The sequence below is a fragment of the Xenia sp. Carnegie-2017 genome, unplaced genomic scaffold (genome assembly GCF_021976095.1).
Source record: "Xenia sp. Carnegie-2017 unplaced genomic scaffold, XeniaSp_v1 HiC_scaffold_20, whole genome shotgun sequence".
Lineage (NCBI taxonomy): Eukaryota > Metazoa > Cnidaria > Anthozoa > Malacalcyonacea > Xeniidae > Xenia > Xenia sp. Carnegie-2017.
The window spans coordinates 3,083,862-3,106,194 of NW_025813483.1; the positions used below are offsets into that span (position 1 = coordinate 3,083,862).

General features: G+C 34.2%; 6 protein-coding genes across 10 annotated transcripts; 4 read left to right on the forward strand and 2 right to left on the reverse strand.

Annotated features, from left to right (window-relative positions):
- On the forward strand, positions 1–10,547 carry LOC124441472 (AFG1-like ATPase). 2 transcript variants are annotated; one of them, XR_006946973.1, is made up of 13 exons: positions 1–258; positions 446–588; positions 663–726; positions 883–984; positions 1,115–1,239; positions 1,306–1,405; positions 1,473–1,531; positions 1,604–1,655; positions 1,724–1,754; positions 2,304–2,481; positions 2,558–2,815; positions 2,923–3,104; positions 10,068–10,547. XR_006946973.1 is itself a non-coding variant. In XM_046991952.1 (12 exons), the coding sequence occupies exons 1-12, from the start codon at positions 141–143 to the stop codon at positions 3,052–3,054; spliced, it is 1,362 nt and encodes a 453-aa protein (XP_046847908.1). In that variant the 5' UTR covers positions 1–140; the 3' UTR covers positions 3,055–3,674. The 2 variants fall into 2 exon arrangements, 1 of the variants encoding a protein (XP_046847908.1); XM_046991952.1 differs by lacking the exon at positions 10,068–10,547 and having other exon boundaries at positions 2,923–3,674.
- LOC124441469 (solute carrier family 28 member 3-like) lies at positions 3,611–10,745 on the reverse strand. 3 transcript variants are annotated; one of them, XM_046991948.1, is made up of 12 exons: positions 10,575–10,745; positions 9,919–10,167; positions 8,908–8,986; positions 7,665–8,017; positions 7,235–7,376; positions 6,566–6,757; positions 6,321–6,482; positions 5,929–6,185; positions 5,651–5,819; positions 4,981–5,160; positions 4,603–4,783; positions 3,611–3,773 (listed from the first exon to the last, which is right to left on the reverse strand). In XM_046991948.1, the coding sequence occupies exons 2-12, from the start codon at positions 10,005–10,007 to the stop codon at positions 3,760–3,762; spliced, it is 1,818 nt and encodes a 605-aa protein (XP_046847904.1). In that variant the 5' UTR covers positions 10,008–10,167; positions 10,575–10,745; the 3' UTR covers positions 3,611–3,759. The 3 variants fall into 3 exon arrangements, with proteins under 3 accessions (XP_046847904.1, XP_046847906.1, XP_046847905.1); XM_046991950.1 differs by lacking the exons at positions 8,908–8,986; positions 9,919–10,167; positions 10,575–10,745 and adding an exon at positions 8,399–8,676; XM_046991949.1 differs by lacking the exons at positions 3,611–3,773; positions 10,575–10,745 and having other exon boundaries at positions 4,598–4,783; positions 9,919–10,116.
- A 768-nt stretch (positions 10,746–11,513) lies between these two features.
- On the forward strand, positions 11,514–17,658 carry LOC124441471. Its single transcript, XM_046991951.1, has 10 exons — positions 11,514–11,808; positions 12,347–12,458; positions 12,984–13,171; positions 13,278–13,457; positions 14,323–14,458; positions 15,395–15,567; positions 15,635–15,874; positions 16,458–16,634; positions 17,190–17,387; positions 17,458–17,658. Exons 1-10 carry the CDS (start codon positions 11,691–11,693, stop codon positions 17,643–17,645), a joined length of 1,710 nt encoding a protein of 569 aa, XP_046847907.1. The 5' UTR covers positions 11,514–11,690; the 3' UTR covers positions 17,646–17,658.
- Positions 17,659–17,735: 77 nt separating this feature from the next.
- Positions 17,736–19,558, forward strand: LOC124441473 (jun dimerization protein 2-like). The gene is made up of 4 exons (XM_046991953.1): positions 17,736–17,924; positions 18,044–18,241; positions 18,460–18,567; positions 19,199–19,558. Exons 1-4 carry the CDS (start codon positions 17,871–17,873, stop codon positions 19,346–19,348), a joined length of 510 nt encoding a protein of 169 aa, XP_046847909.1. The 5' UTR covers positions 17,736–17,870; the 3' UTR covers positions 19,349–19,558.
- A 126-nt stretch (positions 19,559–19,684) lies between these two features.
- On the forward strand, positions 19,685–21,241 carry LOC124442618 (profilin-4-like). Its single transcript, XM_046993105.1, has 4 exons — positions 19,685–19,870; positions 19,957–20,091; positions 20,166–20,271; positions 20,405–21,241. Exons 1-4 carry the CDS (start codon positions 19,727–19,729, stop codon positions 20,431–20,433), a joined length of 414 nt encoding a protein of 137 aa, XP_046849061.1. The 5' UTR covers positions 19,685–19,726; the 3' UTR covers positions 20,434–21,241.
- On the reverse strand, positions 21,017–22,228 carry LOC124442615. 2 transcript variants are annotated; one of them, XM_046993104.1, is made up of 3 exons: positions 22,010–22,228; positions 21,678–21,752; positions 21,017–21,532 (listed from the first exon to the last, which is right to left on the reverse strand). In XM_046993104.1, exons 1-3 carry the CDS (start codon positions 22,086–22,088, stop codon positions 21,264–21,266), a joined length of 423 nt encoding a protein of 140 aa, XP_046849060.1. In that variant the 5' UTR covers positions 22,089–22,228; the 3' UTR covers positions 21,017–21,263. The 2 variants fall into 2 exon arrangements, with proteins under 2 accessions (XP_046849060.1, XP_046849059.1); XM_046993103.1 differs by having other exon boundaries at positions 21,678–21,761; positions 22,010–22,225.
- Between the last annotated feature and the right edge of the window lie 105 nt (positions 22,229–22,333).

Genomic DNA, 22,333 nt, shown 5'->3' on the forward strand with positions numbered 1-22,333 from the left:
TTTTTTTTTGTATTTCCCGCGTCAGACGATGTTTTGAGAAATTTTGATTAAAATTTGTATTTTATCGCATTTATTTGAGTTGTGTTTTACTGTTTTTTAACTAATGTTTACCGTAAGCTAAGTTTTATATCAAAGAGAATATGGTTAGTGTTTGCTGGGCAAACATAGGGAGACACAAACGATATTTTGTTTTGAATGACTTTGGTCGAAATCTACATTTCAGAAGATCGTTTTATTTGTCGAATTTTAAATTTTCTAGTAAGTTTAATTGTTTGTGAATTAAAAGATTTGAAATCTTAAGTGAAACTAGAATAAACACACTACATCAGGAGTTAAACAGAAGATGAAAGATCAGCTGACTATTTTAATAATTTTAATGTCGTCATTTTCTTTTATGGTTGAATTTCGTGTTTAACAATTTTTATAATTAACGAACTATTTCCAGATATTATCAGTATTTACAATGAGTTGGTCGAGAAAGCGGTTTTACACGAAGATAAACATCAACTGAATGTCGTTAAAAGACTTCAGAAACTAAATGAAGACATTGTCAAGTATAAACCAACAAAACTTGGATTATTTGGAAAGGTGATAAATTACAGTTCTACAATCTGTATCTCATACTGTAAATGTTTTAATTTCATTTCTTATTTTGATTACAGTTAATGGGGAGTTTGAACAATGGACTTAAGACCCCGAAAGGAGTTTATTTATATGGTAGCGTAGGTTGGTAGGTTACTTATGTATATATACTGTCAACACCAGCAGCCTTTTGATGACTGCATTAACTGCCTAAATCAACATCTTCAAACATTTATTGATGCTCCAGAGCTTCAACCATTCATTTTAAATTGTTAATATTGTAGATTTGGTATTTTTCAGGCTGTGGTAAGACAATGTTGATGGATATGTTTTACGAGAATGTTGATATAAAGAATAAGCAAAGAATCCACTTTAATGCTTTCATGATGGATGTACACAGCCGTAAGTTTGTTGAATCCAATTATTACAGTTCATCTGTAATTATGTGGAGTTTGGATGTTTATGTGTTTGTGAATTTTTTTATAAATATTACATTTATAGTGTTAATGTTAATGAAATTGTTATATTTTAGGTATTCATCATTTCAAGAGCAAGTTACCATCGAGAAGTAAATCTAAAACATCTGCCGATCCTATTCCACCTTTAGCTAAAGAGATCAGTGAGGAGTCATTGTTGCTATGTTTTGATGAGTTTCAGGTAAGAACTGATCACTGAACTAAAGCACTCTGATGGCTGTTAAAGAGTGTATGTTTGTTGCGATAGGTGACTGATATAGCTGATGCGATGATTCTTCGCCGGCTATTTACTTCTCTATTTGAATATGGTGTTGTTGTCATAGCAACATCAAACAGATCACCTGATGGTAAGATCCAAGGATGTGTTGATGTAAAAAAAGAAACAAAAATTCCATGGCTTATTTCAATGTCTAGATTTATACAAAAATGGATTACAAAGAAGTAATTTTGTTCCATTCATACCAATATTGAAGGTACCTACTTTTAAAGATTTCATCTGATGGTTTTCAAAAATTTTGTATTTCATTGTTTATTCATGATTATAGAGCAAATGTGAAGTGATTTGTCTTGACTCCGATGTGGATTATCGTCGACTAGGTTAGATACATTTACCAATGTGAAACTGTAATTTATATTTTTCACAAGTCTTTCTATGTTTGTTTCAGATATTAAATTTGAGGAAAATGTTTACTTTAGGTGAGTTAAGTTGCCTTAGTTTGTATATCCCAATCCTAAAGATGATCTTAAATACAACTGATTACTGTTGTCTTATCATTTAATCATGACCTTATACAACACCAATTCTAAAGATGATCTTAAATGCAATGTAAAAATGGAAAGCTTTTAATTTGCTGAGATTTTTCCATTTTTCCGATTATTTAAAGTGGTCAAAAATATCTTTTGATGGACCTTGTCTGTTGATAGAAAAGTCACAAATGACATACTGTGGACGTCATGCAAGGGATTCATCAATACAGTATATATATACCAACTACCTTGGATGATGTCAGAATTTGGCTCGACCCAGGCTTCATACCACGACGGACGAGGTCCATAAAAAAGCAACTTAAACCACCATAAAAAGAACACAATTTGCGAATTTGAAAAATTTTCCACAGATACGTTAGACATCATACCTTGCTTGTAGGGGTATTTTAACCATGTAACCACCCCTACATCGTATGTTAAACCTTGTAACCACCCCTATAAACGTTAAAAGCTAAATATTAAATATATTTCTTTCAGTTCCCTGGATTCAAAAAGTGATGATACTTTAGATGAGATATTCAACAGAATAGCTCAGCAACAACACGATGGATACGAGAAAGAACCACGTGATCTTCATGTTTTTGGCCGTGTTTTGCACGTGCCTGCCTCATGCGGGAGACTGGCAGATTTTACTTTCAACCAACTTTGTGAGCAGGTACAACTTTGATAATATGAAGTATTACGTTTAGCGGATACTTGATCATTAATACATAAATGTCTCGTATCTCCAGCCTCTAGCTGCCAGCGATTACATCACGTTATCTAAAGAGTTTGACGTCATCATTATACGTCACATACCCGTGATGAATTTACTAAGAAGGACTGAGGCGAGACGGTTCATCACCATGATCGACAATTTTTACGACAACGAAGTCAGAATCATCTGTTCCGCCGAAGCTTCACCGGAGAATTTATTTCAAACATCACCATTATCAAGGGATCACGATGATAACCGACGAGCATTAATGGATGATTTAGGGATCAATGAGGTAGATAAAGGTTTACTGTCTACATCAACGATCATTTCTTAATTCTCGATGGAAATGTCACAAATATTGAACGTAATTGTTATACTGAGGTGAAGTTACTATTTTAGGTTGAGAGCTCAAGTTTAAGTTTGTTTACCGCTGAAGAAGAACTGTTTGCTTTTGAAAGAACTATTTCAAGACTTTGTGAAATGCAAACGAGGCAATATTGGGAAAGTGCTTCTGAAAGGAGTGAGCATTGAACGGAAGTACATGGTGCTCAGTATTATCTTTGTACAGAGGGATCATCCAGGTACATTTTTAACATCCCTAGATCATTATCCAAGGTATACTTGTGAGATTCATGGATCATTCAGGTATACTTGTGTAATTCATGGATCATGCAGGTATACTTGTGAGATTCATGGATCATTCAGGTATACTTGTGTAATTCATGGATCATCCAGGTATACTTGTGAGATTCATGGATCATCCAGGTATACTTGTGAGATTCATGGATCATACAGGTATACTTGTGAGATTCATGGATCTTGTGCAGGTCAGATGACAGAGATTTAACATCGCGTTTGGATGGCGTTTTCACTCTGTAGTAAAAGCCTTTACAGTTTACTCAAGAAGTTCATATAAAACAGAAAGCTTGCAAATGATTATAAATTACTACAATGGCACTTGGACATGTTAGAAATTCAGGCAAGTTAACTTCTCCCCCCTCCAGAAAAAATAAATAATAAAAAAACAATGAAGCTTACGTATAACTATGTGTACAAAAGTTGTGAATGACAAAAAATAGACAAGGACTTGGACAACAAACATCGATTGTATTTAAAATACCATTAAATAATTACAAATTTTTATACTTTAACACGAGTTGAATCAAGCGATTACAAATTTTGATAGATTACTTTAGAAAGTTTGTAAGTTAAATTCCACAGTACGCAGTGCAGCTTTTACAGAAGGATTCCTATGAAAGAAGAAAAACTCTTTTTAAATAAGGCGTAGATGACAATAAAAAATTTAAACATACTTTGAACATTATCCTTAGGATAAAAATATCGTTTATAGTAAATAGTCAAAAGTATCATTTAGGAAATTTTATCATCTAGTAAAATAAAACAAATCAAAATTTGAAGCTTTATTGTTTATGATTCGAGCTTAGTGAAGCTGAAATAATGCGATATATTGCTTTGAATTTCTGTCTTTTGACAACAGTGACGTCATCAGCCCGCGGGATTGTTCATGTGTCATAAATATATTGGTGTTTACTCTCTGTATGACTAAACCTGAACATTGACTATGTACACCACAGTTTATTTTTATTTATTTATTGATATTTATAAGAAACGAAAACAGAATCATCTTGAAAAGTCAAGACTCGAGTTGTACAAGACGATTCTGTTTTCGGAGTTTCTTTTATAAATATTTTTTAAAATTATCAATTGGTAAAAGATTAAAGTAAATGGTTTGAACCCGGGAGTATCGTTATCAGTTGTAAGTCTTGAGAAGGACTGTTTTTGTTGTTGTTGACTGACGTTTCGACAACCTTAGCGGTAGTCATATTTAGAGTCAAGATGACTCTGAAGATGACTGCCATTTGACTCTGAAGATGACTACCGCTAAGGTTGTCGAAACGTCAGTCAACAACAACAAAAACAGTCCTTCTCAGGACTATGCCAACCTGGACGATCTACATTTATAAACATGGTAAAAGATTGTAGACTACAATTAAAAAGTTATACGTAGCAAGCTTAGGTCAATACGATCAAAATAATATAACACAAAGTTTTCTTAACCTGCAATACAAGCTGTCATAAAGCAAGCCAATGTTCCCGCCAATAGCGCTCTCAGAGCTAACACTGCGAGATCACTACGTCGACTGGGGGCGAGAGGACCCATTCCTCCAATTTGAATACCAATGGAGGAAAAATTAGAGAAACCACAAAGTGCGTATGTTGCTATAATTTGAGAACGCTCCTGATGTAAAAAAAAAGAGAGAGGCATTGGTGAAGGAATTTCTCAAGAAGTATTATTTGTTGCTCTCTGAGGAACAGAAAACCCGCAAATCTTTTCTCACGCCCCCCTTCTCGACGATCCTACATAGGCGTGACGTAAGACTTTCTGCAATTTTCAGGGGTCCGGGAAAAGCAAATTATTTCTTCAGTAAGACTTACAGTGATTGTTCTACCACCATTATTTTCCTTTGCATTTTCGATGTAATGGCTAAGATCTAAGTAAGCAATAAATTCATTTGCAAATGTCTTAGTTCCCAAGAGTTCTCCAACAATACCACAATCATCCCAATCTACTCCCATGATGAACGCAAAAGGTCGAAGTATCCAGGAACATATGAACTGAAATAAAAACAAAAAATGTGGTCTTTGAGCTTAGTGATGCTGAATGCAAACGTTGTCTTTGATCTTAGTGATGCTGAATGGAAACGTTGTCTTTGAGCCTAGTGATGCTGAATGGAAACGTTGTCTTTGAGCCTAGTGATGCTGAATGGAAACGTTGTCTTTGAGCCTAGTGATGATGAATGGAAACGTTGTCTTTGAGCTTAGTTATGCTGAATGGAAACGTTGTCTTTGAGCCTAGTGATACTGAATGGAAACGTTGTCTTTGAGCCTAGTGATGCTGAATGGAAACGTTGTCTTTGAGCCTAGTTATGCTGAATGGAAACGTTGTCTTTGAGCCTAGTGATGCTGAATGGAAACGTTGTCTTTGAGCCTAGTTATGCTGAATGGAAACGTTGTCTTTGAGCCTAGTGATGCTGAATGGAAACGTTGTCTTAGCACCTGGTTTCAGAGCAGAAAGTCTCGAGAGACAACTCTAAATACCACTTACCTTAAAACTTAGATCAGGATAATCTACTACAGATCCAACATATGACAAAACTGCATCAATGAAGGCAAGAAAGGCGAGAAATGCTATAAGATTTGCAGCAATATTTGCTACCAATGGAATGGCGTTTGATGCTCCTGATGCAGCAGCTTCGATAACGTTAACTTCTTTCCTGGGCGATGAACAAAAAATACTTGTATAAAATAGGGACAATATGCATTAGACAGTACAAAAATATGAAAAGGTATTTATCTTTTACACCGTAACTTCAGAGAACTCACATTTTAGGAACATCAATGTCGTCTGAGGTTTTCGTCTCCGATTCTTCAGTTTCTGGATACATAACTTTAGAAATGGCCAACGCTGCTGGAGCAGACATGACGGATGCAGACAGAAGATGTGATGGACTTACGCCAAATGATATATATGCTGCGAGAACACCGCCAGCTATCGTAGCAAAACCACCCGTCATTACAGCGTGTAGTTCGGACATTGTCATACTCTCTAGAAATGGCCGTACCATTAGTGGAGCTTCAGTCTTAAAAAATTCATATAATGGTTTTTAATGACATTCTTTTGCTCACCACTCACTTTCATCTGAAACAATAACCTAGCGAAGATCTATGTAAATTGCACAGCGCAGATCTTAATATGCGTATGAAGATTTACGTACCTGTCCAATAAAGATATTTCCTGCAGCATTTAGCGATTCACTGCCGGACGTTTTCATTGTGACATGCATAAGCCAAGCAATTTTCTTTATAACCATTGGCATAATGCGTAAATAATACAAAACTGAAATAACCGAACTGAAGAATATGATAACTGGTAGCACCTAAATAAAACACGAAAAAATCTGTTCAGTTTTTTTAATCGTACCCTGTTAAGAAACTGTGAATTTTTTTTCACTTAACGTACTTTGAATACAAAAAAGTGTTCCTTAAAGTTACTACCAAAGACAAAGACTGCGCCATAGTCTGTATAATCCAAGAAAATACTAATCTGATCTCCAACAAATTTAAAACTCTTCCTTCCAGCCGTTGTACGAAGGATGAGTAAACCAAAGATAAATTGTAATGCAAAACCCCATAATACTGGACGCCAAATAATCTTTAAAAAAATTAGAATGAGTAAAAATAAAACTACGAAATTAAAACTGATATTTTAATTGAGGATGACTTCAGGATGATTTTTTAGATGAGGTAGTGCGATCATAAATGAAATTTTTTCATTTGGATTGATTTGATCAGATGAGCTTAAACACCCCCTCCTGTTCTCAACTTTACAACTATATAAAGCAGGGAGGGAAAGTCTAAGCTTATCAGACCAAATCTAGTAAAAAAATATTTGCATGTATGGACATGTATGTGGGGTGCATGCTGTAGTTTGGATTAGATTTCGGTGGCTACTTTTTGTCTGTGTAACCATGCCATACCAGACTTGCATCAGACGGTCATGCAATATTTCGTATGATTTATTAGGAGATATTTTGAATGTCTGAAAAGTACATCATAATTTCTTGTGCTTATTTTATGGGGAAATCCCTCCCTCCCCTCCCCAGTAAATCCATATCTTATTCTCACAAACCTTTGATCTATGTTTTGAGAAAATATATGCAATGAAGACATATACTGCAAGACCAAACAATGACAAGAATCGAATTGGTTTCTTTCTTGTATCTACTGCCAAAAACACTATGATGCCCATCGACAATACACCATAAATTAACCTAAAAACAGCAAAGTTTAGATTGTGCACACAGAGAGTTTTTTGTATACTTTAGGCATTTGGTTCACTCTAGAGAGTACAATGAACATTCTTAAAGATCTTTTTGGCACTCTAAAATATTTTCAGTATATTCTTGGTACTTTGGTAGGGACGTTTTATGTATTCTAGGTACTTTGGTGTATTCTAAGAATCTTTGGTTCTACTCTAGGGATCTTTCATATACTTTAGGTACTTCTTTTTTTAATCAAAGAACCTTCGGAATCACTAATCTGTACTTCTAATTAATTACCATTTTAAGTACGTCCAATGTTCATCAATTTTCTGCATGAATGGTGTAATAATTCTGTCTTGAATCTCCGCACCATAGTATTCATAAAAAACCATCCATGTCAAACAAAACCAGACAAATACACCAATACCAAACAAACCAGCAGCATCAGTAAAACCAACTTTCATAATTCCAAAAATGCTATAAATAATTACAATAAAATCAAGAGCTGCCACAACAATGGTTATCCAATGCCTTCGCCAAACTTGACCCAAAACTTTACGTAATGGTTTCTTCTTTTCATCTTCATATGTCATGTGCTGTTGAGGTGTTTTCTCATTGGTCGATTGGTTTGCTGAGTCATCTAACTCAATCTAACAAAATGATTACAAAGATTTTATTGATCTAAACTCTAAAGATAAGAGAAACATTCCCAGAAATTATAATCAAAGTTATCAATAAAAATTTATAGCTATAGTATTGTCTTGTGGACAGTAGCAAAGCCAGCCTGCATATTTGCTCATATTATGCAAAATATTCAATAATCATAGCTTGCTCACTTGTTCTTAAAACAACAATTGATGATATTTATGATTTTTCTCACATTATTACATTTAGTGTAATATAAAAGAAGGTGGATGTTTCACTCATAATCGCCTTGTTAATAACACAATATTTAAAGAAGGAATATTGACATACTTAACTACAGGAGATGGTGATTTTAATTAATAAATTAATTTCAACAAATTACGTACCATAAAGTGCGTGAGTTTATAAATTTACACCAAGAAATAACTTGCATTTTTTGTTTTACGAAATACAATTTGTAAATGAAGATAAAGTCATAAAGCTTTGTGTTGAATGATTGAGCACAATTTACGCGTACGCTCGAGTAAGCACAAGTAAGTGAAGGCAAGTGATGCGAAGAGTCTTATCACATTTATAACACATGACTTTTTACATGATAACTTCAAATGACTTGCATTCTCAAGTTTGTATGTTTCTATGTACAACCATGATGTGATTTCCATATGGTTCATCGACATTCGATATATTTATTGCGATATCATCTCTCTTTGGCACAAACACTTTAATTCCGCGAAATGTGAGAAAGCTGTCATAAAAACCTAATTAAACTAAGGCGGTAGTCCTTCTCAAAATAATTCCAAAATCTCAGCATTTCTATACGTGTGGGTATTTCTATTGCATATTTACGTCTCAATGCAATAATTCATGTAATATATGCAAAATTCAATAATCTAACCTCAACAGCAGTTGAGTAATTAGGTGCATTTGAAGATAACCGTAATAAAGTGTCTCCACTACGATCTTTATTTGCCATTCTGTTAAATAAAAAATTAAATATCATAAACTAATGCGAAAAGAAATGAAAATTCTATCTTAGATTTTTAGAATACAAAACATACGGGAAGGTTCTTTCCACATGATATATACAATATGTAGTCAAACAGTGAAATTAATGCGTTATGCAACGATGAAGCTGAATGGCTCACTACCTTACCTGATTAAATGGATAAAATGTTTTGTATAATGGTATTTATTTTTCTGCAAAGATTGTGTGTGTTGGATAACACTTGCAATGTACCATTTATCAACAAATAATGTGAAATAAGAAGCAATGCGACAATAATATTGATTTACCAAATGACGAAGCTTTATATCATGTTTGTGATTACGATTGGCTAGATTTTGGCGCATTTTTTTGATATTTTCCAAATATGTTTTCACACGGGATCGTATTACTTATAAATAAACAAATAATTTAATTTGTAGTCGTACGCGAAAATAATGTGAAAATATATAAAATTTCTGGTAATTATTTGATACTATGAACTAAAATAAGAAAATTTCAATCGTCATGTCCCAACTTAATGTTCATAAAACCCTAATAATCAGTTGATTTAGTGCTATATAAAAATTAATTTATAAGTCAGGCTTTGGCCTGCCGTGTCAGGTATAATTTTATGATTTTCTGCGCCATTTGGAAAACAATTCAGGCGTGTGTTTTTCAAAGACTCGAAAATTTCCGCTGATTAATTTCTTAGAAATTTGTGCAGTTTACAGATTTTCCCACTGCAATATTCTCTTCAATGCATTAATATGAGTTAATCACATGCAGTCGCTAGATTATTATTTTCTGCTGAAGTATTTTTATGCAGGCTGAAAACGTCGTTTTGAAATTCTTCGTTATTGAGAAGAAAGAATTTAAAATTGTTTTTGTATGACGAGAGACTGACGTAGCTATCATCATTACCTTGTTTTAAAGCCAGGATTATCAATTCCTTCTTTATCTTTAGTTTCCACATCATTTTTGCTCACTTCAATATTAATTCCTGAAGCCATTTTTCTATGAATAATTACCTCAGTATATATATATTTCTATCTTCTCTTTTTTGTATGTAGCTTGTGATTCCTAACACTTTTCTATCGTGGATAGAAATCAAAATGTTGGTTTTCTTGGATTCACACACGTTACTGGATTAACAATTCTCCAAAGTTGATACTACACAAATTGATAGTTTTGGTGGTTCAAATAAAACTACGTACAACAATTTTAATGTCGAATTTATTACCTACAATTTTTAGTATAGCTGTGTTACTGACGTATTAGAATATTTCGGAAGCAAAATGCATCATATGAGACGTTTAAACTCGTGTGTGTTTCATGACGAGCGAAGACGAAAAGAAGTTAATTTTATTCTCACTGGCTTTTCTAACACGGTCTTAAGCAAATACTTAAAATGTGGAACTCATATATTTCAAGAATTACGGGACGGCAAATATAAACTTTACTTCACATAACTAAAGACAGTATTATATTGTATATACTGTATTTGCACAAATATGCAAAGCTCATCTTTATTATACTTTACAAGACTGGCACCGTTTATTTGTAGCCTGTATACTTACTTAAACTTAAAACAGTTTTGTCAGTCTGCTAGTCTTGATATAAATTGATCTTCGTTTGAACATAGGTATATCATTTTAACTAACGTAATTTGATACTTTAACATTTCACCAGTCAACATCGATACATGCTGCTAAGTACTGCCTTAAATGCCTGCATATTTTTACAGTAATCCACACGATATGGAATGCCAGAGCTGTCTTATGCCATGACATTTGTTACGTCTTGTTAATTTATTATTATATGCTGTCCATTCGTCATTATTTGCAGTGATACTTTCGTTATATGCAGTCCATCTGTCATTATATGCTGTCCATTCCTCATTATTTGCAGTGATTTTTTGTGATATGCGGTCCATTTGTCATTGTATGTAATGCACTTTTCATAATACCTTAACTTATTGTGTGATTTGGGGTTTTTAATCACACCCACATTATAAACATTGTTTGTTTGTTTTATTAATAACTTAATCACTTTGTTCTTCTTATGACCATGAAAATTGTATCGATAATTCAATTTGGTTCTTGCAGGGATCAGATTATTTATCAAACTTGTAAGTGAAGAATAGAAAATGCAAAGTTTTTGCAATGTTTTTTGAAGATAAACGGCACGAGCTATTTTGAACTCATTTTGTTCAATGCTTTAAAAGTAAACATATCAAAACATATTTTTCATTCCTCTTGTTTGTGACTTTACCATTCATTTTAAAGCCAAGATGTGTTAAAGTAAATGGTTTGAACCCGGGAGTATCGTTACATGTTTGTAAATGTAGATCGTCCAGGTTGGTATAGTCCTGAGAAGGACTGTTTTTGTTGTTGTTGACTGACGTTTCGACAACCTTAGCGGTAGTCATCTTCGGAGATCATCGCAAGTTTTACATAGTTTCCAATGATCCTTTTAACATTAAACATATTGAATGGTGTCTTTGGGGAGGGGGATGGAAGGTTAATTATGTATACATATTTCCTTCTTCATTTCTTAAACTGGATAATTACATCATAGACGCCAGATTTTTTCTCGCACAACATCAGTTTATCTAAATAATATGCAGAAGTCTTTCGACACTCCATATTCAAGGCAGTGTACATAAAGTTTCAACTTGATCACACAGTTTTATAATGCAGTGCAATGGTATTAAACTTATCTCCAGAATTTTCTTTCTTGCAGTCTTTTTTTATAAGGTCTATGCTGGCCACTCAACATGGAAAGCGACCAAAGCGTTGTTTTCAAAAATCGGTATGTATTACACATTGATTAAAAATCATAATTCATTACAAATATTAAATTTATTGATGAATATTTGTATAATTTTTATATTCTCAATGTTTCGAACATAGAAAATATTTACTTTCATTATTTAACACCTGTTATGATCTTACGCTCAAACCGTTGAAGCGTTTCTTCTTTTCGTCTTTCCTCACTCTTCATTATCTTTGTTTTTGTTGCACTCCACAACTTATGATGATCCCTTTCCCCCTAAAATTTAACTTGTTTTGCCCTCTCCTCCTATGAGTACTTATTGTTTCTTATCTTTTTCTTTAATTTGTTGTTTTGATCCTCTCGTCAAGATACAAGATAAGTAAATAAAAGATTTACAATTTTTTACTGGATCCAAAGCAGGGATCTCAAATTTTCAAACTATAAAAACTTGCCATTTCTATAACACGCAAATATACTTTCCTCTTTCCGTAGACTGTTAAGAAATTAATGAGCTTTTGTAGTCTCTTCTCTATCTCTCTCTGACTTTATTTTTTCTACATTTATCGATATTTAGATTTTGATCATAAGTTTATATCACTTGGCTGTTGGAAAGTTGAAAACCCAATGCAATATTTTGATGATTTGGAGAATTACCACGATGAACTGGATGGTCTCTACTGGCAAAGGTAACGTTTAAATATGAATTATGAAAAGGTTTTAAATTTATTTCAACTGGAGTCTGACGTTGGTTAAGACGAGAGTTTGACTTTGATTAAGATGAGAGTCTGACTTTGATTAAGATGAGAGTCTGACTTTGATTAAGACGAGAATCTTACTTTGATTAAGATGAGAGTCTGACTTTGATTAAGATGAGAGTTTGACTTTGATTAAAATGAGAGTCTGACTTTGATTAAAATGAGAGTCTGACTTTGATTAAGATGTGAGTCTGAAGACCAAACTGATACACGCCATAGACTCATAGCAAATTATATATCGTGTGAAAGACATAGACTCATAGCTATGTTTGAAAGACATAGACTCATAGCTATGTTTGAAAGACATAGACTCATAGCTATGTGTGAAAGACATAGACTCATTACTATGTTTGAAAGACATAGACTCATAGCGAATTGTATAAAATTGCATGCGATCTTTGATTAGTTGTTTTAACACGCTTTGTTGTTTCAATTCTCTACATGTGTTCATTCAAGGCTCGACTCCATTAAAAAATGTGCTGCGGTGACAATGAACAAAGGTTATTCAATATTTGCATTGATCAACAAAGGTGAATGTCTTGCAAGAAAGCATAAATATCCTCTATATAAAACCTTTCGTCCGTCAAAGAAATGCGTTAATGGAGAAGGAGCTATTGGTGCGATGAATGTCTACTCTTTGACAGGTAGTTTCATTTTAAGCAAAATTTGCCTCTTTTATCCCCTAGTTATCCCAGTTTCACCTCTTTCATCCCCTAATAATCCCAGTTTGAAAAAGACATCTTACTTTAGGAGAGACGTTTACTGACAGTGAGGATTTTGAAGATGACATCATACTAACTAAAGCTCAGAAAGCTCTAATTGTGAACCCGCACAGTATTCTATATCACGATAATCGTAATTTGCCAATCTCAGTTGCTATGGTGATATGGCCAAATAATATCATACCGTATTATGTTCCACCTAGTCTGTGTGAGTAGAAAGTTTTGTTTTTTTGTTTAATTTTAATGGAAGTTGTTGTAGATCTTCCTTTTCTTTCATGGACAGAGAAAATTCTTCTTTTCTACATGAGCACCGAACACTTCACTTTCTTTGTGGATGGGCGATTATAATGTTTTCTTTGATCTTTTTTTTCTCTCGTCGGATAATCATCAAACTCTCACTTTTAAGTTTTGATAGCCATCAGACTTATTCTTATCCTTCCATGTTAGCACCAGACTCTCACTCTTCTTTCCTGGTAAGCACCAGACTTTCACTCTTCCCTCCAGATAAGCACCAAACTCTCACTCTTCCCTCCTGGTAAGCACCTGACTCTCACTCTTCCCTCCTGGTAAGCACCAGACTCTCACTCTTCCCTCCTGGTAAGCACCAGACTCTCACTCTTCCCTCCTGGTAAGCACCAGACTCTCACTCTTTCCTCCAGGTAAGCACCTGACTCTCACTCTTCCCTCCTGGTAAGCACCAGACTCTCACTCTTTCCTCCAGGTAAGCACCTGACTCTCACTCTTCCCTCCTGGTAAGCACCAGACTCTCACTCTTTCCTCCAGGTAAGCACCAGACTCTCACTCTTCCCTCCTGGTAAGCACCAGACTCTCACTCTTTCCTCCAGGTAAGCACCTGACTCTCACTCTTCCCTCCTGGTAAGCAACAGACTCTCACTCTTCCTTCCTGGTAAGCACCAGACTCTCACTCTTCCTTCCTGGTAGGCACCAGACTCTTTCCCTTTCTTTCTGGTAGGTACCAGACTCCTACTCTTTCATTTTGATAGTTACTTTTCAAAGTTGCTTTACACCAGATTTAATGGCCGTAATCAAACTTTATTATTTATCATCTTTAGCTCATACGAAGGTTGCAAAACGTTTCCTGGCGGGCATGCGCCAGTGGCAAGAGAAAACTTGCGTCAAATTTGTTCAGCGGAGAAATCACAGAGACTGGGTACAATTGTTCAGAGAACGTAACCCTCAAAGTCGACGGTAAGATTAACAATGTCAATGATGGTCATTTTTCAATGATGGTCATTTGTCAATGATGGTCATTTGTCAATGATGGTCATTTGTCAATGATGGTCATTTTTCAATGATGGTCATTTGTCAATGATGGTCATTTGCCAATGATGGTCATTTTTCAATGATGGTCATTTTTCAATGATGGTCATTTGTCAATGATGGTCATTTGCCAATGATAGTCATTTTTCAATGATGGTCATTTGTCAATGATGGTCATTTGCCAATGATGGTCATTTTTCAATGATGGTCATTTGTCAATGATGGCCATTTGCCAATGATGGTCATTTTTCAATGATGGTCATTTGTCAATGATGGTCATTTTTCAATGATGGTCATTTTTCAATGATGGTCATTTGTCAATTATGGTCATTTTTCAATGATGGTCATTTTTCAATGATGGTCATTTGTCAATGATGGTCATTTGCCAATGATGGTCATTTTTCAATGATGGTCATTTGTCAATGATGGTCATTTGTCAATGATGGTCATTTATTAATGATGGTCATTTGTCAATGATGGTCATTTGTCAATGATGGTCATTTGTCAATGATTGTCATTTGCCAATGATGGTCATTTGCCAATGATGGTCGTTTTTCAATGATTGTCATTTGTCAATGATGGTCATTTGTCAATGATGGTCATTTTTCAATGATGGTCATTTGTCAATGATGGTCATTTGTCAATGATGGTCATTTATTAATGATGGTCATTTGTCAATGATGGTCATTTGTCAATGATGGTCATTTGTCAATGATGGTCATTTGCCAATGATGGTCATTTGCCAATGATGGTCGTTTTTCAATGATTGTCATTTGTCAATGATGGTCATTTGTCAATGATGGTCATTTTTCAATGATGGTCATTTGTCAATGATGGTCATTCATGAATTAAACTATTTTTTAGATGTGCATCAATGATTGGCCGAATCGGTCGTTATCAGCCAATCAGAGTGGGTGATTTATGCCCTCCTGGTAGCTTAATTCATGAATGGGGTCATGCGTTGGGTCTTTGGCATGAACAGTCGCGCGAGGATCGTGATAATTACGTCAAGATCATTTGGAAAAATATTTTACCTGGTTAGCAGACCTTGTGAATGTGGAGATTATAACACAATACGATTGATAAATTTGTTGTTGCTTATAGGCAAAGAAGATCAATTTCGCAAGTATCGACATTTTTTGGCCAATACTTCGTCAGTGAAATATGACTACATGAGTATAATGCATTATGGGAAGGATTACTTTGCAAAATTGACGAAGAATCGCACTGGATATTTAACTACAATCGAGGCTTTGGATAAAAACTATGTGGATAAAATGGGACAACGAGAAAATGTGACTGCAGCTGACGCAGCTAAAGTGAATATACTTTATGGATGTGCCGGTAATGAAGAAATATGGACAGTAAATAGTTCAAAGTTTATATATTCACAATTAGTTGTCATATCTCTTCTATACAGGCTGTTTTCGCTCGTAGTTAGGTTTCAAAACTCTTTATATTCTTTAATGGACGCGAGTATCAAAACAGCATTCTCTGATGTATTTACCACTAAGAACAAAAACTTCCATGCTTTAGTACTTACCAATAGTCTTTTGCTGAATTAACCAGTAAGCATTTGGAGAAGTATTAAACAATAAGCATTTACAGAAGTATTAACCAATAAGCATTTACAGAAGTATTAACCAATAAGCATTTACAGAAGTATTAAACAATAACCATTTGCAGAAATATAAACCAATAAGCATTTACAGAAGTATTAACCCAATAACCATTTGCCGAAGATTTATTCGAAAAGTCAATTTTGAGTCGTTAGAGCTCATATGGAAAAACGAATCATTTTGGTGCTCAGCGAAACAAAATATTAGTATATAGTAATAACATTGACTATAACAATAATAAGTTACGTAACTTGGATAAAAATTATAGTCCTTACAAAGTCCTTTCTTTCTGCATTTGTTGACAATAGATTTTCCTTACATGTGGCGAACAAAAAAGTGGACGAAGTGCTCAACAGACTGTGGCTCCGGTTTTAAACATCGTGATATTTTTTGCGCAAAGTCAGATATGAAACAAGTCAGTTCAAGTTTTTGTTCAAACTCCACAAAACCGCTTGGTAAACAGCCGTGTTATGGACGAAAGTGTAGTGAGTATTTTAACAGCGAGGACTTCTGTTTTTATTGAGGAACATAGAGAAAATAAAATAAAATTACATAAAACAAGTCACTGGTAATCTCCCATCACGATTATATAGCAAAGAAAATACATGACAGTCAGATGCAAAATGGAATGAATTCTCTCTCAGAAATTTCTTTGCTCAATGATTGGTTAAAATCATCTGAATGAAAAATCCTCCAGAAATTTCTTTGCTCAATGATTGGTTACAATAATCTGAATGAATTTTCCCCCAGAAATTTCTTTGCTCAATGATTGGTTAAAATCATCTGAATGAATTTTCCCTCAGAAATTTCTTTGCTCAATGATTGGTTAAAATCATCTGAATATTGAGAGATTTTGCTTGATCTACTCTTAGCACAGATGAGCAGCATGTTTTGCCAAGTATTTAAGCTGGTTTCAATATTTAAAAATGTTTTTAGTCCAATTTCATTATCAAAAATGGAATCTCCAAAGTGCACATCATGTTAGGTTGTAATTTATAAATGGTTAAAGGTAAGAGGTGGAATTGATCTTCTTGTTTCAGCTACGTGTCCATCAGGATGGTTTCAACACGATAAAGCTTGTTACAAAGCTTACAATGAACCTTTGTCGTGGTTTCATGGAAGAAAAATATGTCTTGATGGTGGAGCTGATCTTTTGACATTAAAAAGCAAAACAGAGGAACATAAACTACGTAGTTATCTTCAAAAGAATGATTTACATTTATATTATTACTGGCTAGGTGAGTGAGAATGAACAAAATACAACCATTTTATTGCAGTGACCCGACACCCCCCGTTTTTTTTCCTCAGGAGCGTATTATCACGGAGGAGATGGAGATTTTTTTTGGGTAGATGATAGCGCAATGAAGTACAAAGATTGGAAAGACGATGAACCAAGATGGAATGTAAACTGTGCTTTGTTGATACATCGTAAAAAATGGGGAACAGATAATTGTTTTGTGAAAAGACGATATATTTGTAAGAAAGAAATACTTTAGTTTACTGCCTCAATGAGTTTAAGTGATTTTTTATTCTGGTACCTGCTCGCTTGTTTGTCAATATTTGAAGCCTCGCTGACTCACATTTTCACTTTCAACTATTTATTCAAGCAACTAAAACCGATGCTAAATCATCTCCTTTTAATGAAATTTTCATTTATTGGCCAATGATAACAAGATAAGTCGCTTCATTTAGTAGAATTTTTAGCGTTGTTATTGCGAGCGATGATTTTTAATGAAATCGACGTAAATATGCCTGGCTTAGAGAATGTGTTTGAGGTAAGAACGAAACTCCACTTTTTTTTCTCAAAGTAAACACTTAAAAGGATCACTTTGTTTTATATATACGACTATCTTATGTTAATAATCTACTGTTTTACATCTTTATCCATATTTAGCCATCAACGTCTACCATCTCAAGCTTTATATATCATGACGTCGAGCATGATCGCGTGAATAAACATGACGTCATAGGCCACGAGATGGTTAAAGAAGACGACAGTCCGTTGAGAATGGAAATACAGCAGTCAATGGAGGCCGACGTGAACAAAGACTACATATACGACTTTGGAAATGAAAATAATAAAATGAAATCGGTTTGTTGTGTTTTAACAAGGACGACAAGACATATTTCTGTCATCAATAAGATACAGTACAAACTATTCTTCTCTCATAAAATTTGTTAGCTACCTTCATATAAAGCCCATGATTAGGGGTTAACCAAGTCAAGGGTCCCAACAGCGAAACTATGACAACATTCAGAATTTTAGACTTGTTCAAAAATACCTATCACTTGTATCATTTGTATTTATAGTCTGACCATGATGATGCAGAAAAGAGACGCGTGAGACGAGAAAGAAACAAACTTGCTGCTTCAAAATGTAGAAAAAAACGTAAAGATCACGTACGAAGTCTCGTTGAGGTATCCGCTTGCGTCTTTTCTCTCTTCATTGTCTCGTTGCTATGACATTTTTTCCCGCGCATTTTCACTTGATAAATTAAGAATGCAAGACGCAATGTCAAAGGCGATGTGAAAACAAAGTAGATTTATTCCATAAATTTTTTTGTACAATGCAAATCTTACGCATGCAGTTATAATCAACAGCGAGTGACTAGGTTTTTCTGAAGAATAGTACAAATGATCTTAGCTAGTAAACTGATTAAATACACAGGGTGTATGAGTAAAAAAGTATACTTCTTGAAAAAATGCTTTAAACTAAGTAATAGTAAGAAAAAAATTTAATGATTCTCAGTACTTTAGGGTTTTCTTGCATGAATGGCGCTGAAATTTTTGAAAACGCGGGATTTTTTACAAGCGACAGATCTGTATTTAAAACAGGCCTTGCACAATGATAATAATAAACTGGAAAACAATTTAATTATCTCTCCCAGTCAAAATATTGACTGTGTGATACCTTTTTTTTATACACCTCGTAAAGCACGAGGATTTCCCAGAAAAGCGCTTTAACGGCGTATTTCTTAGGCAACCTTGGTTAACACTTCCTGTGACTGGGTCATGTTGTGCGAACTAAATCTGTTTGTTCTTGTTGCAGTCTTACGAATATCTTGAAGTTTGTAACAAGAATTTGGAAACGGAGATTGAGAAATTACGTTGTGAAATAACAGAATTGGAGAAAATACTGGATAATCATCCATGTAACCGTGTTCTATATCAGGATAGTTCAAACAACATTTTACACTGAGATGTCATCATGTAAATCATTGGTCATGCAAAATGAAAATTCTCGAAAAATGTTTACTTTGTCATTCATCACACATCAAAAGTATTTTAAATTTTCATTGTATGTCGTTAAACTTCATAAAAACTTATGTAATTTTAATTGCGGTCTGCCATCATTGCTCCCTGTATATCTGAGGTATTTTTATATTAAGAATAACTCTCTACTTCTTCATTCTCAATCTCTATTTGTCCATTCATCACCAATCTCTATAAAAACAAGAAACCGCAACTCCGCTAATACGATTTCCGCTATTTTATTAATACCACCAATGGTTGCCACTGGTGATCAAAGCCCGCGATCAGGTGTTTCTCATCACTTTGTTGTTGTGGAAATATAAAAATGACAACTGAAAAGAAGTTTACGACGATGAATCAGTTGCATAATTTACTGCATGATGCTTTGATAGCAACTGGCCATGTTGAAAATTGTGCTTTAATACGTCGAAACGACGCGGCGATTCGCGCATCCTCATCTGGTCTTACCGTAAGTATTAAATTTTCATGAGATATAAAGATGAGAGAATGAGATTATTGTTTGAGGGTAATATTATCTTTCGGTATTGTTAACAGCTCACAACAGGAGAGATAACCAGTTTAATTGAAGCGTTTAGACAACCTTCGCATACTCGTGAAAAAGGTGTTGAACTTGGAGGACAAAGATATTCTTGTGTACGAGCTGACAAATTCTCAATTTATGCCAAAACGGTACTAATAACCATCACTCTTTGCATTTACTTGCCATTTTGGGAAGAAGTTTAATATATATAGGAATTTTTTAGGAATCTAGTGGGTTAATATTGGTACGGTCATCAACATTTATCCTGTTGGCCACATATTCATCTGAAATGTACCCAAGTGTTTGTGTCGAAGCTGTGGAAAAACTTGGTATGTTTCCATGAAAACAAGTGCTAACTTTTGTTTCTTGCTTTCTTTTCAAATATTTTGTTTTTAGCTGTCCAAATGTTGCGGTCATCAGGAGAAATATTTCTTATTCAGACAGCAACTTTATTTATTTTAGCTGACTATTTCAGAGAAAAGGGAAAATGATAAAGAAGTGAAATGAAGTAAAGCAAAAGTGTTTGGCTTCCATAAAATTCTCGTCGCTTTAGAAAAGGTTTTGTCGGAATAAATTACACTACACACTATGGTCTTGTGCCATGTACAGTGAGCATTGTAACACAGAAAGTTTGATGCGTGGATAACAACACAACAAATATAAAAGTCCCTAATTAATGTTGTTATGCAATACCAAGAAATAATGATTTTACATAAGGTTCACTTTGACAGATAAACTCTAATCAACCGACGGTAATAATGGTCACTGATATGTATGGCAATTAGTTTGGCACAAGTAAATCTCTCCACATTCTCTATACTGTGGTAGTAACAGCAAGATCTATATATTTACTTAACATTATGATAAAATTGTATTCAGCAATGGATTTTGGTGGATATTGATGGATATCTAAGTGGTAAAAATATATTAGTTGATGGATATTGGTGGATATCTTAGTGGTCAAATTGCATAAAGCAATGGATGTTCATGGATATCTCAGTGTTAAAATTGCATTAGACAGTGGATATTGGTGGATATCTTGGTGATTAAATATTACTAAACAATGGATATGGGTAGATGGATGTTTAAGTATATTTATTACTAGCGAAGATTTCCCACTAACATTTATGATGTATCTACATACTGTATATCTAAGCAAAAAATCTTTGACAATGTCATTTAGTAACCCAAGGTCGATAGAGCTTTCGACTGGTTCTTATGACAAACTTATTCATTGTTAATTTTGTTAAACTGAGTTTGTAACAATTCATGCATTTTAATTAAATGCTAAAAAACTTATTAAAAGTTTTAATGCGTCATCTTACAAGGAATGGTAGCTTCTTTTCTTTGCCTTATAAATCTTTACCAAAATCAGCAATGCAACGCAAATAAATGAGCCAAGGATCATACCTCCAAAGAAAGACAATCCATCAAACTCACGACCATCATCTTTTGGTGGACTGGCTGGTGTTGGAGATGGTGTTTTAGAAGCATGGCCAGTTGAGGTGCTTGAAATTTTTTTAATGGTTTGACCAGTTGTAAAATTCATTGAAATGGTTATTGATGCATTTACAATGACCATGGGACTAGCTATACAAAGGAAAACATTGCATTACAATGTATCATTGATAGAAAAATTATTTTATTGTAAAATGGGAAGTTTACTATCAATGAATAAATAATGTTTCAACGCTATCTTAGCATCTTCCACATAAAATTGTAAAGGAGTACTTACTAAATATTGACCTCGTTGTAGACAAAGTTGTTATCGCGCGTGAAAGTGATAGTAATGGATTTGAAGAATTATTGCCTGAAGTAACAAATGAAAGATGATAGAACCCTGCGTCAACACAAAAAGTACGTTAATCAGCTGATTATACATGTTTTCGTCTATTCCACAAACAACAAACCTTTCAAACAAATCAACGCTGTAAAATATTAATATCGAACATCGCTGAAACATGCCAGTTTCACAATGACGGAAAATGTGGTAAAAGAAAATAAAACCACAAGACAAGACGACATAATCGTGATTGTCACAATTACTCATAAAATTTATGTTCTAACCTTTAGTATCTGCCACTACCAGCAAGACGCCATAAATTATTGCTAAGCAAAACGCTTTATTCTGCAGTGTGCGAAACATTGTGTATGATAGCAAAAATATTTTTCCGAGTACCAGAATTTGCTTCTGTCTATCATCAACAACTTTGCCACGTAAAAAGCAAATCGTGAAACGAACAAAAAACTCTTGCAGATGTAATTGCAACTCTTTGCATACTGAAATTAAGGAAATGGAAAAACGGAAGTAATCTTCTTCCACTGAGCCCAAAGATTCGAAGTGAAAATGGAGTGATAAATAGCTGCAGGAATGTCAGGAATGCTTCAGCC